This window comes from Gracilinanus agilis, chromosome 2, assembly GCF_016433145.1.
Source record: "Gracilinanus agilis isolate LMUSP501 chromosome 2, AgileGrace, whole genome shotgun sequence".
Taxonomy (NCBI): Eukaryota; Metazoa; Chordata; class Mammalia; order Didelphimorphia; family Didelphidae; genus Gracilinanus; species Gracilinanus agilis.
Genome location: NC_058131.1, coordinates 480,595,356 through 480,608,595, shown reverse-complemented (window position 1 = coordinate 480,608,595; position 13,240 = coordinate 480,595,356). Strand labels below are relative to the sequence as shown.

Genomic DNA, 13,240 nt, shown 5'->3' with positions numbered 1-13,240 from the left:
GATGCATGTGATTGCCTCTTTACTTAATGGTAACTAATGTTAGGAAGGGGCATATCTATTTGGTGCTGTAGTTGTTGTGTCACCATTGATTGGGCTAATCCTTTCTTTGTACAGAAAAGGAAATGGAGGTAGAATGATTTATGCAAGATAACATAGCCAGCTGTTCCTAGATAACAGGGCAGATTTGGGCCCAGAAATCAGTTCTTCTGGTTCATAAGTTAGTACTATTTCTGTATACTACAAAAGAATCCATCTAATTGGAGAAGATGCATTCTTCCCTTGCCATTGACAAGTATGAGGTACATCCCATCAAGTCTTACCTAAGATATACCATTAATTTCCTTTGGCTAAGATCTCAAAGCCAGTTGCTCTATTATGCATATTATATTGTTGTGTGCATATTAACACTTAATAGTGGCTCAGTGAATTGAGAGTCAGGCCTAGAGACAGGAGGTCCTGGGTTCAAATCTGGCCTCAGACATTTCCTAGCTGTGTAACGCTGGGAAAGTCACTTAACGCCCATTGTCTAGTTCTTACCACTCTTCTGTCTTGGAACTAATGCACAATATTGATCCTAAAATGGAAGGTAAGGGTTTAAAAAAAACACATTAATATATTATCATATGCATGTTAACATAGTGATATACACTATGTGTGTAACATGGCTGGTGTGCCATGTTAATATAGTCCCATTAAAGGTACCCGAGGCCATAATTCTTGTTCCCAATTCTATTCACTTATGTTCTCTGATTTACCGAGCATCTCCTCTACTGCTATTGAGAGGGAACATAGTGTTTTGGAAAGAAGCCTGCACTTGGACTCCAAGAGACCTGGATTTGCATCCTGGCTCTGGAATTTTACTAGCTGTGTGATTGAAGACAAAGTCTTTAACCTCTCTTGGCCTTGGTTTCCTCATTTGTAACAAGGGGAGGATAATACTTGCAGAGACTCAGGGTTATTGTTAGGCAAGCAGTTTGTAAATGATAAAGTACTCATATAACTATGAGTTATTGCTGTTTATTTTCCACTGCAATATCTGCGTTTGAAGCGTCTCTTCTCTCCTTTTAGCCCTCTTAATCAGATTGGCAAATCTGTGGCCAAATGCGTTCTTCTAAGTCCTCCAGAGATTCATTCAATCTCTAGCCAATAGACTATCATTCTGGTCCTTTAAACTATGGTTCAGAGAAATAAATGCTCTTTTCTGATAACAGTTTCATTAAAAAAAAGTTTTTATTGATGTAGCATAGTATCCATGCTCGTATACTCATTCAGTTGTGTCTGATTCTTCATGACCCTATTTGGAATTTTCTTGGCAAAGATCTTGGAATAATTTGTCATTTCCTTCTCCAGTTCATTTTACAGATGAGGAAACTGAGGCAAGCAGAGTTAAGTGCCTTGCCCAGGTTCACACATATTTGAACTCAGGAGGATGAATCTTTCCAACTTCAGGCCCAGCAGTCTTGTCACTTCGCCACCTACCTGCCCTTAGTTGGCACATAAAAAGCACGTATGGAGTATTTCATTCACCTGAGCTTGTATTTGCCTCCTATTCAATTCTCAAATTCAATTTGATTATTACTCATATTCTACTTATTGGCATAGACATAACTACATACATATACATGTATACATCCATATCCACATGTGCGTGTGTGCTGCCTTGAAAAGATTCTGCCAGAAACAACACTGAAAAACATGGAGAGATTACTGGATGGGATTCTAGGTCCCTCCCACTAACTAGCTGTGAAACTGAGTAAATTGCTTCATCTTTCTGGGACTCCATCTCTTCAGCTATAAACCAATGAAGTTTGTTTAGATGATCTTGTAAATCTAAAAGTCTGTTAGTCTATTAATCTGTGTTCTCCAAGCAATATTTGGTCACTCATGTCTATCGTCTCCTAAGGCAGAACTGGATGGTTTTTTTATTATACTATATTCAGGGCTCTCTCTGTAACTGGGCCAAGCTCTTTTCTCTAACAGGGATAAGTTCCTCACTGAGAGCAGTTCTGGTTTCTTCCTATGCTCCATAGAACAGAGAAACCCAGATGCAAAATTAACAAAAGTTTCGGGAAGAGTCAAGTGAAAGTAAGGACAAGAATGGATATTATCTGCAATTAGAACTCAGTATTAAGGGGATGAGCATTGATAGAGATATTCCTGAGTTTTTCTTATTGTGTCTTAAAGCCAAAAAGAAACATCTCTTCAAATATTCATTATTTGGAATTAGCCCTTCCCCTTCTCCTTTTCATTCACCAGGATAATTGAGATTTAACTTATTTATTTATTTTATTCCCATTCTTCCTCTTTCATCTCCCAAATCAACTAGGCCTTTTTATTTAGAATGTAATCACGGGAGTAGGGGAGGGTGATAATCTTTTTATACAAGGTCTGGACCAGCATTCTTTGTGCTCAACTAGAAAATAAATATTTCATGGCCCATAGATGAGTCCTTCTTTCTTCCTTGTACTGGAAGAACAAGGCAGTATCCTCAAACCAGAGAGAAAATAGAGGTAGCTCTGATGACTTCAGTGGAATTTCCTAGAAGCTAAATTGATAAGTAAGAGAAGGGATCTGTGAGTGTAAGAGTTGGGAAACTTGATGAGAGGCTGGGGCAGTGATTGAGAGGAGAAGTGGTGAAATCTCTGGACAGAACTGAAACCAAGCTGAAATTGGGCAAGACAGAGAAGTAATGACAGCTTATAGCTGGGGGCAAGAAGTCTGAGATGAAGAAGGTGAGATCCTGTCCTTGTGCAAAGAAATAACTCATAGACCCAGCAGTATCACTATTAGTCCTGTTTTCCAAAGTGATTGAAGAAAAAGAAAAAGAATCTTGGGTTCTAAAATATTTCTAGGAGCTCTTTTTGTGGTGGCAAAGAACTGGAAATTGAAGGGATGCTCATGAACTGGGGAATGGCTGAACAAACTGAACATATGATTGAGATGAGGGGCTAGTTAATTTAAAAAAAAGATGGAAAGACCTATATGAAATTATGAAGATTAAAATGGGCAAAACCAAGAGACCATTAAGAGAGCAAAAGAAATAGTTTGAAGAATATCTGGAATGTCCACCTCCAGAGAAAAAACTGTCAAGTAGAAACATGTAAGACATAGTTTTATATATACTATATGTAGATATATATTATATACATATATGTCAAATGATAGCTTCTTTAGTGTGGGGAGGGAAAGGAAGGAGGGAGATTCCTGGGGACTTTCATGTAACAAACAAAAAATATATGATATAATTTTATATATGCATATATATATATACATATATATGTACAAAAAAACAAAAGAAGGAAATAACAGGCAGGCAAGGAGAAGAGCGCCAAATCACATTCCTTGAGATTTTCCTCATTTTCTAACCTGCCTGCATACCAGAATTGGAGTTGTGCCCCCTTCACCCAGAAAAAAACCCAAACAACTGAGTTTTCCAAAAAGAATTTTTGCAACCTAGATTTACAACATGGGTTTTTATGCCTCCATTCTCTTCCCTCTCTAATTTCTTCTCCATATTACTACCAGCCATCTTTCTTATGCATAACTCTCTTACTCTCGCCCTTTTAGGCAATATCTTTAGTAGCTCCATTTTGCCTAGAGTGAAAACTTCTTTGGTTGGTCCTCTGTCAGATGGTGCCCTACCTGCCAAATCTAATCTCATATTATTTCACTCTAAATACTTTATTCTCCTGCCAAATGGGATCACATCCTGTCTTCCTATTTCTATGTCCTTGCTCAGATGATTTCCTATGCTTAGAAAGACCTCTCTCTCCCTGTCTTTGCTGGTTGAATTCCCTCATGGGGGAGTTTATAGATTTGTGATTTCACCAGTATCCAGGTCAATAACTTCTATAATTTAGAGAGGTTGAGTTACTTGCCCAGGATCACGATGACAGCGTTTGACAAAGCACAGGACTTGAACTTGTCTTCCTAATTCTGAGAATAGCCTTCTAAGGGTAATAATGCCTTATTGCCTCTCCCTGAATTTCTACTCATCCTTTATAACTCGACTCAATGCCATGACTCTTCTCCCATGTTGATAAGGAGTTTTCTCATTAGACCTTCCATAGAACTTTGTTCTGTATCTCACTAATATACTTATTATATACCATATATGTTATATACTTATTAAATGCTATTACATATAAATATTATATACTTAATTAAATATTTCTGTATTTCTCCAATATACTAAGTGATGTGACACCATATATTATAGTTATCCATTTGTGTCTTATTCCTCTAGTAGAATGTAAACTCCATAAGGGCAGGGGTCTTAACTTATCCAAACTTAATATCTCCCCTAGCTCTATATGCAATACCCATTTTAAAGAATTATTTGTCTTTCCTTTTTAAATTTTCTAAAATTTTAAGTTCCAAATTATCTCCCTCTCCCATACTCCTTTACTAAGAAGGCAAGCAATATGATATCAATTAAAAATATGAAATAAATGCAAGATGTTTTCATATTTGTCACATTTTAAAATATGAAAAATAAGTGAGAAAATTATACTTTCTTTTGTACTTGGAGTTCATCAGTTCTATCTCTGGAGGTGGATAGCATTTTTTCATCATGAGTCCTTTGATTGAGTGAATTTATTATACCAGTAATAATAACAGACAGTTTTCTCCAGCTTCCTAAGAGAACATACAATTTCTGCCCACTTGAATTAGAGGAAGGATCACTTCAAAACAGCTCCTTCTTCCTAAATGAACTATTCTGTTCTCTCAGTCTCTACACTGTAGCTAAGACTGAAACTTATGGCTCAGATCACGTCATGGAGGAGTCTATGATGCTGGCAGGGCCTGAGCAGAACCATCTTCAAGCAGTATAGGTTCCACTGGGGTCAGAGGACTCAGAAGCAAAGGGAAGACTATATGAGGTAGAAGAGTCCATTATCACACAGTTACAGAGAAGCAAGGGCCAGAACCAGGAGGAATATCCAAGCTATGTATCAGCAATATGAGTCTCTCAGTGCCCAAAGGAACAAATAGGGACTAGAGTTCTTGAGTTAGGAAGGAGTTCAGGGAATTAGGTATCTAGGTGTTTTGGAATTCGTAAAAAGATTGTTTATTCCAATTCAGTCTAATTCTGCTCCCTCTTTATCTCCTACATGAGTCCATGTGGATGGCTCCTGACCACTATTGAAATTTCCTATATCAGTGACGGTGAATGTTTTAGAGATGGCATGCCCAGGCCCACCCCCCAGACTAAGTGCCATGTCCGCCCCCACCCAGAGACCCTGTGCCATTCCCCTCCCTCCACCAAGTGCCAGGCTCATCCTGCCTGCTCCCTTACCCTACACAGAGGAAGGAGAAAGTGCTCCCATTGGGCTGCTAGGCAGAGGAGTAGGTGATGTGAAAAAATGTCATCAGGCTCAGTGGAGAGGGGGTGGGAGCACCTCTGCCAGAGTCTCTCTGCCTTTCTAGTAACAAACTCTGTGGATGGAGGGGAGAGGCAGCTACATGCCCACAGAGAGCACTCTGTGTGCCTTCTTTGGCACCTGTGCCATAGGTTTACCATCACTGTCCTATATGAATCAATCAAACAACAAACTATTCAGTGCATATTCTAGGATAGGTACTACTGCTATGCCCTTGGGATTAAGGTACAAAAGAGAAACCATCTCTGCCCTCAAGAAGCTTACATTCTACTAGGGGACAGGGCAGGGGGATGGAGAGACAACAAGATCACAGATAAGTAAATTCAGGGTGTATACAAAATAAATACAAAGTGATTAGGGGTGGGATGGAACTTTTAACACCTGGGAGAATTAGGGAAGCCTTTTTTATTTAATTAATTTAGAATATTTTTCCATGATCACATGATTCCTATTCTTTCCCTCCCCTCTTCTATCCTCCCTTCCCCTTCCAATTGCCAATGAGCAATTCAACTGGGTTTTACATGTATCATTGATCAAGACCTATTTCTATATTATTAATATTTGCAATAGAGTGATCATTTAGAGTCTACAACCCCAATCATATCCCCATTGAACCATGTGACCAAGGAAATGTTTTTTTTCTTCTGTGTTTCTACTCCCACAGTTCTTTCTCTGGATGTAAAAGCGTTTTTTTCTCATAAGTCCCTCAGAATTGTCCTGGGTCATTGCATTGCTGCTACTAGAGAAGTCCATTACATTCAATTGTGCCACAATGTATCAGTCTCTGTGTACAATGTTCTCCTGGTTCTGCTCCTTTCACTCTGCACCAATTCCTGAAGGTCGTTCCAGTTCACATGGAGTTCCTCCATTTCATTATTCCTTTGAGCACAACAGTATTCCATCACCAACAGATACCACAATTTGTTCAGCCATTCCCCAATTGAAGGGCAGCCCCTCATTTTCCAATGTTTTGCCACCACAAAGAGTGTGGCTATAAATATTTTTGTACAAGTATTTTTCCTTATTATCTCTTTGGGGTACAGACTCAGCAGTGGTATGACTGAGTCAAAAGGCAGACAGTCTTTTAAAATTCTTTGGGCATAGTCCCAAATTACTTTCCAGAATGGTTGGATCAATTCACAACTCCACCAGCAGTGCATTAGTGTCCCAATTTTGCCACATTTATTACTTTCCTTTGCTGTCAGTCTGCTAGGTGTGAAGTGGTACCTCAGAGTTGTTTCAATTTGTATTTCTCTCATCAGGAGGGTTTTAGAACACTTTTCCTGGTACTTATTGATGATTTTGATTTCTTTATCTGAAAACTGCCTATTCATGTTAGGGAAGCCTTCTTGAAGGACTTAAGTTGAACCCTGAAAAGAAGTTGGGGTTCTAAGACATAGAAGAGAGGAGGGAATCATTTGAGACATGGGGGACAGTCTTTGCAAAGGCAGAGAGATGGTATCTGGAGTGAATGTCACATATTGAGAATAGAGCAAGTATGACTGGCTGAAAGATAGAGATTGTGAAGAAGAATAATGTATAGACAGCCTTTGAAGGGAGGCTGAAGCCAGATTGGAAAAAGCTTTAAAGAACAAAGAAGCTTATAGTTTATCCTGGAGGCAATGGGATAGGTGAAGTTTTTTGAGTAAGGGATGACATGGTCAGATCTGTGATTTAGGAACAGAAGTTTGGCATAATGAGTTCAAATTTTAACATGCTGAGTTGGAGATGCCTAGCAGACAGAGATGTATATAGCAAGCAATCAGACATTTGGAACTAAAACCTAGGAGAAAAATAATGTCTTAAAAATCAATGGATTCAGTAAAGGGCAAATAAGTGGTTCAGTGGATAGAGAGCCAGGCCTGGAGACAGGAGGTCCTGGGTTCAAATGTGGCCTCAGATACTTTCTAGCTGTGTGACCCTAGGCAAATCACTTAACCCCCATTGGCCAGCCCTTGTCACTCTTCTGCCTTGGAACTGATTCCTAGTATTGATTCTAAGATAGAAGGTAAGGGTTTTTAAAAAAGAAAGAAAGAAATAGCTGAGTTTGTATGGTAACAGATGTGTAACAAAAAATCAATAACGAATATTTCTTATAAAACCTGTTTTCTTGTTCCCCAGCTTTCCCAGTGATTGAAAATGGTCAAGTAGAATGTCCTCAGGGGTACAAGAGACTGAATCACACTCACTGTCAAGGTAAGGATGTAATAGAGTTTCCCAGCCTGGAGAAAGAAGGAATGTAGAAAAAGACTGTTGAGAACTGATGGTGTAGACATTTTGACTTCATCTCCGTGATGATATGTCTTGATGCACTTTCTGGTGACTGGAAGACTTCAGGAGTTGCTCTCCAAACCACAATCATTTTGGGGGCAATGTGGTATTATGATGGAACCCTGGTCATGGATTGGGGAGAAGCAGTTCAGAGAAGCAGAGGATACCACTCAGGAAAGGAATAATAAACCTGCTCAAGGCTGAAGAAGTGAGGTGTCCATCAGGCAGGTTGATTGCTGAATGTCTTTTCCTAGGAATCCATCAAATACAACTTTAGTAAACCAGGTTTAGCGGTTCCCTCTCTACTTCATGGACTGGGCTTTCTGGAACTAGGTTTTCCTGAAGAAGATCAAAAGAGAAATTAGTAAGAAGCTTTCAATTCTGATTGCCAACGAACCAAATACTATTACTTAGCTCATTGTTTCCATCATCTCTTAGTCTGTAGCATGTGGGACAAATACCGGGACCTTCCTTTATCCTTTTGGTTGCGCCAAGTCTTATTAAGAGTCAGTTCCTGCCCTCTCTTAATCCCTACCCCCCCCCCGTTAGAGACTTTGCAAATGAGCCTGGTCCAAGAAAATAGTAGAGTTAGACATCTGGAATGGATGAGGGTTGAAGGGGGAACAGAATAGAGACCTGGTCAGATCTAGAAAATAATGTCATTCCAAGAAAGTAAAGGAAGAATTTGAGAGATTTGATAGGTTGGGGGAAGTACCCCAGTGGCTCATATTTGGATGTTTACACGTGAAAAGTATATAGCAAGATGTGTGTGTGTGTGTGTATGTGTAGGGGGAAGGGATACAGAGAATTCTATTAGTTGTTTTTCTATAGAAAAGCAATTGGCTATGTGATTGCATGACTTCAAATGTAAAATTGTTATTATATTGCTTGCCTTTCTCAATGGATGGAGGATAAAGAGGATGAAGGGAAGGAATTTGGAACTTAAATTTTTCCTAAATGAAAGTTAAAATTAAAAAAATAATTGGAATATATTTAAAGAATTAGAAATAATAAATAACCAGAAAAAAAAGAAAAGTAACTGGCAAGAAAGGTTTGTGACCCGAGTAGGATAATCATCTCACAGAAGCCCTAAATGAAAGGTATGATTGCAAAGAATTGAAATCATAGAATCTCAGTTTTGAAGGAGATCCCAGAGGGAATTGGGCACAATCTCCACAATGTATAAAAGTCTCCCTTGCAACATATTCATTCAGTAGCCATCCAGCCTGTGCTCAGAGTCTTCCAGTTGGGGTTAACTCATCTCCTCCTTTCAGAGACAGACTAAATTGTTAGGATATTTTTCCTTCCAAGCTTGAATTTGCTTCTTTGTAACATCCACTTGGTTTTGATTGTTGAGTTGTTTCAGTCATGTCTGACTCTTCGTGATCCCATTTGGGGTTTTCTTGGCCAAGGCACTAGAGTAGTTTTCCATTTATTCCTACAGCTCATTTTATAGATAAGGAAACTGAGACAAACAGGATGAAATGACTTGCCCAGGCTCACACAACTAGCAAGTGTATGAGGCCAAATTTGACCTAAGAAAGATGAGTCCTCCTAACTCTGGTCCTGATGCTTTTAACCACTGGGCCACCTAATTGCACATTTCTACCTGTTATTCCTTGTTTTTCCTTCTTAGGGAAAGCAGAACTAATTTACTCTCTCTTTCACATGACAGCCTTTTATATACTTGGAAGTAGCTGTCACGTCCCCTCTGCGTCTTCTCTTTCCCATTACCTTCAGCTATTCTCAACAATGATTCAAGGCTCTCTAACATTCAGATGACCCTCCTCTAGACCCTCTTCAGCCTTTCAACATCCTTCCTAAAATGTGGTATCTAGAATTAAGTATTATATTCTAGATGTTGTCTGACAAGGGCAGCAGAAGGCAGTTGAATAGTCATGCCCCTGGACCTGGATAGATGCTTCTCTTCATTTAACCCAAGACTGTTTTACACATGTGCACACACACACACACACACACACACACACACACACACACACACAGCTTTGTAAAATTTAAGAAGGTATGTAAATGTCATGTATTATATATGCATATATATAATACTCATCTTTCTGTGTTCAAATCTGGCCTCAGATGCTAGCTGTGTGACCCTGGGCAAAACATTTAATCCTGTTTGCCTCAGTTTCCCCATCCCTAAAATGAGCCGGAGAAAGAAATGACAAACTACTCCAGTATCTTTGTCAAGAAAATCCCAAATGGGGTCATGAAGAGCCAGACAAGGCTATATTGACTGAACAACAACAATGGGATTTTATAGCTCTATATTAATTATATGATTGAAATGCCATTTGTGAGATTAAAAAAATATGAATCCAAAGAATGGAGAAAGTGTTGCAAAACAGAAACCTTGTCCTGTGTATGAATAGATCTGTTGCAGACTACTCTGGCTCCAATCATTTGATTTGGTTTTTCTCTAGGCAAGGCAAAGCCAACATGTATCCAGGGTGCTATTTTTGCTCGATAGCCAGGAAAGATCAATATGGAGGGGCCAGAGTGGTAACTAAATGCCCAGGTGCTGTGCAGGCAGAGAAGATGCTCCTTGAGAATGGGCTGGTTAACCTGTCAAAAGACCAAGACATGCAATCAATGCTTTTATAGTTGCTAAGTTCCAAGGCAGGCCAGAAACTTTGGCACTGTAGGTTCTATCCTTGGCTCTGTCTCTACCTCCCCACAGGGTTGGCACTCTTACCTTGGCCTTGGTGCCCTGCATAGAGATTTCTTGGGCACATGTAGGATCTGGATCACTAACCCTTGGGGCTTTGTCTGAGACCCCATATCTGCTGCTATGCAGGAAAGTAAACAGTCCTCACTTGGTAGTGCCTGGCAAAGGCACCAGGACTGATGGAAACCAGGTCCCTATTCAACATGAAGCATTTGAGACCCCCTCTGCTGGCTGTGGAGCTGGGAAATTGAGTCTGAGAGAGAGAGATGCCAAGAGGCTGCTTTACATTAGAGGCTGGCTTGAGTTCTTTTCCAGAACCAGGGCAGCAGCACCAAGTGTTGACTGGTCCTGACCTCATGGACGTACCCTGAAGTATAGGGTGGATATTTGTGGCTCTTCTCCTGGAGAGATTGTTGCCTTATTGCCTGTGGGGTGGCAGGAAGGAGTAAGTACATGACATTAATGGTAAATTCCCTTGAATTGTGAGTCCCACAAATCAGCATCAAAGTCAGATCAGAGTCCTGATTTAAGTGGACAAAGAAAGGGAGAGAGCATTGCAAGAAAGGTAGAAGAGCTTTACTTTAAAAAAAAGTTTATGATGAACTAAACAGTCACCAACAATAAAGACAACAAATAAAATACGTAATACACAATAAAATATCACACAGAACCTTAAGCATTCCACGAAATAGAACCAAAAAAAAAAAAAACAGAAAACAAAAGAAATGAATTTGCTCTGAATCTTTTTATTTCCAAATGAAGTTCCGCTAACTCTTATTTGTTATTTTTTCATGTATAGTTGTAGTCAATATGTGTGGATCTGAATCCACTTCTGCTCATCTCAATTTGCATCATTTCCTAGGACAGTGATGACATAGGTGCCAAAGATGGCACATAGAGCAGTCTGTGGGCACTCGAGCCATCCCCCCATCCCAGTTCCTTACTAGAAAGGCAGAGGGACTTGGGCAGAACTGCTCCCCTCTCCACAGTGCCTGCAGACATTTTTTCACATTCCACCACCCCTCTGCCCAGCAGCCCAATGGGAATGTACAGGGAGTAAGGTGGACAGCTCACAAGTGGCAGAGCTGGAGGGGAGCAGAGCTCTTGGGCCACTTCCCTTCCCCCTCTTTACCAGCACTGAAGACATTTTTTCACTTTATTCGCCCCTCCACCCAGCACTTTTTCCTTCCCCTGTGGGGCAGGGGGAGGGGAGGGAAGCAAGGAGGGGGGAGGCAGGGCCTGGCACTTTTTCTCTAAAAGGTTCACTGTCACTGTCCTAAGATTAAAGATTTAGAGTCAGACAATCCAGAGGAACTTATGAGAAAAAACACATCCACATTCAGAGAAAGAACTATGGGAACAGAAACACAGAAGAAAAACATATGATTAATCACATGGTTCGATGGAAATATGATTAGGGTTTTGATGTTAAAAGATCATTCTACTGCAAATATGAATAACATGGAAATGGGTTTTGAACAATGATACATGTATAACCCCAATGGGGTTATACTGCTTGTTAGCTCTGGGAGGGGAGAGGGAAGGCGGGGTGGGGAATCATGAATCATGTAACCATAGAAAAATATTCTAAAGAAAAAAGTTTTAGAGTCAGAAACAATCTCAGGAGCCATCTAGACCAACACTCTATTTTTTACAGATAAAAAAAAAACCGAAGCCCAAGGAAGTCAAATGACAAACCACTCTTTGGTTCTTCCATGGAAGAACTAAATTGGTATCTTTATCTTGGACCTCCCCTTTATCAAAGATAGGAACTTAACTCTAGGATTACTTTGCCCCTATTACTTTCTCTCCTCATGCTCTGCCTCCCTTCTCCCACTGTTTCTCTCATATTGTTCACGTGGTGGTGAAAGGAATTTTTCCTTGAAATGAGAGGAATTGGTGGTAGAGAAGAAAGCTTCCTACAAGGTGAGGATTCATGTCAGAGAAATCCAAATAATTCTATAGGAGTCCAAATATGTGAGGGTTGCAGCAGTCAGTCAATTAGCATTTATTAAGCACCTACTGTGTACTAGGCACTGTGCTAAGTGGTGGGGACAGGAAAAAAAAGGCAAAAATCAGTTCCAGTTCTCAAGGAACTCAGTGTGTAAGAGGCAGGGGAAGAGACAATAGACAAACAACCGTGTACAAACAAGATGTATACAGAACAATTTGGAAGTCTCTTAGAGGGAAGGCACTAAGAGTAAGGAGGACTGGGAAAGGCCTTTATTTTATTTTATTTTTAAAACCTTACCTTTCTGTCTTAGAATCAATACTACGGATCAATCAGTTCCAAGGAATAGAACAATAAGGGCTGGGCATTTATGGTTAAATGACTTGCTTAGAGTCACAAAGAGAGGAGGTGTCTGAGGCTAGATTTGAATCCAGGACCTCTCATCTCCAGGCCTGACTCTCTATTCACTAAGCCACCTAGCTGCCCTTAGGAAAGGCTTCTACAGAATGTGGGGATTTAAGTGAGACTTGAAGGAAGTGGAGATGATGAAGGAGAGTTCCAGTCACAGGATACAGTGAAAATGATTGGAGTCAGGAGATGGGATGCCATATGTAAGGAGCAGCAGGGAGACCAGTCTCACTGGATCACAGAATATATGGAGAGGACTAAGGGGTAAGGAGTCTGGAAAGGTGGGAAGAAGCAGGGGTATGAAGTATATATATATACATACATACATATATACAAAGATATATATGTATGTATGTATATGTCTATATATGATATTAATAGAAAAAAGATGAGAAACAGAAAAAAGAATCAGAAGAACCCTTAGTGGCTATCTAATCCAACCCTTTCATTTTGTAGAGATTATATCCCAGAATGTTGTATGGTTGAAGAAAGGCAGGTAGCAAGCAGAGAAAGAAAGAGACTCGGAAACAGAAAGGGGGGGGG

The 13,240-nt window shown here is 39.9% G+C and overlaps 1 protein-coding gene across 1 annotated transcript in view; it reads left to right on the top strand.

The window, feature by feature from the left end:
• The window catches only part of LTBP2 (latent transforming growth factor beta binding protein 2), a 198,074-nt gene that overhangs the window by 118,743 nt on the left and 66,091 nt on the right, over positions 1-13,240 (top strand). Inside the window, exon 9 of the mRNA XM_044662078.1 lies at positions 7,506-7,580. Coding sequence (XP_044518013.1) covers positions 7,506-7,580 — 75 coding nt within the window. The remainder of the gene's footprint in view (positions 1-7,505; positions 7,581-13,240) is intronic.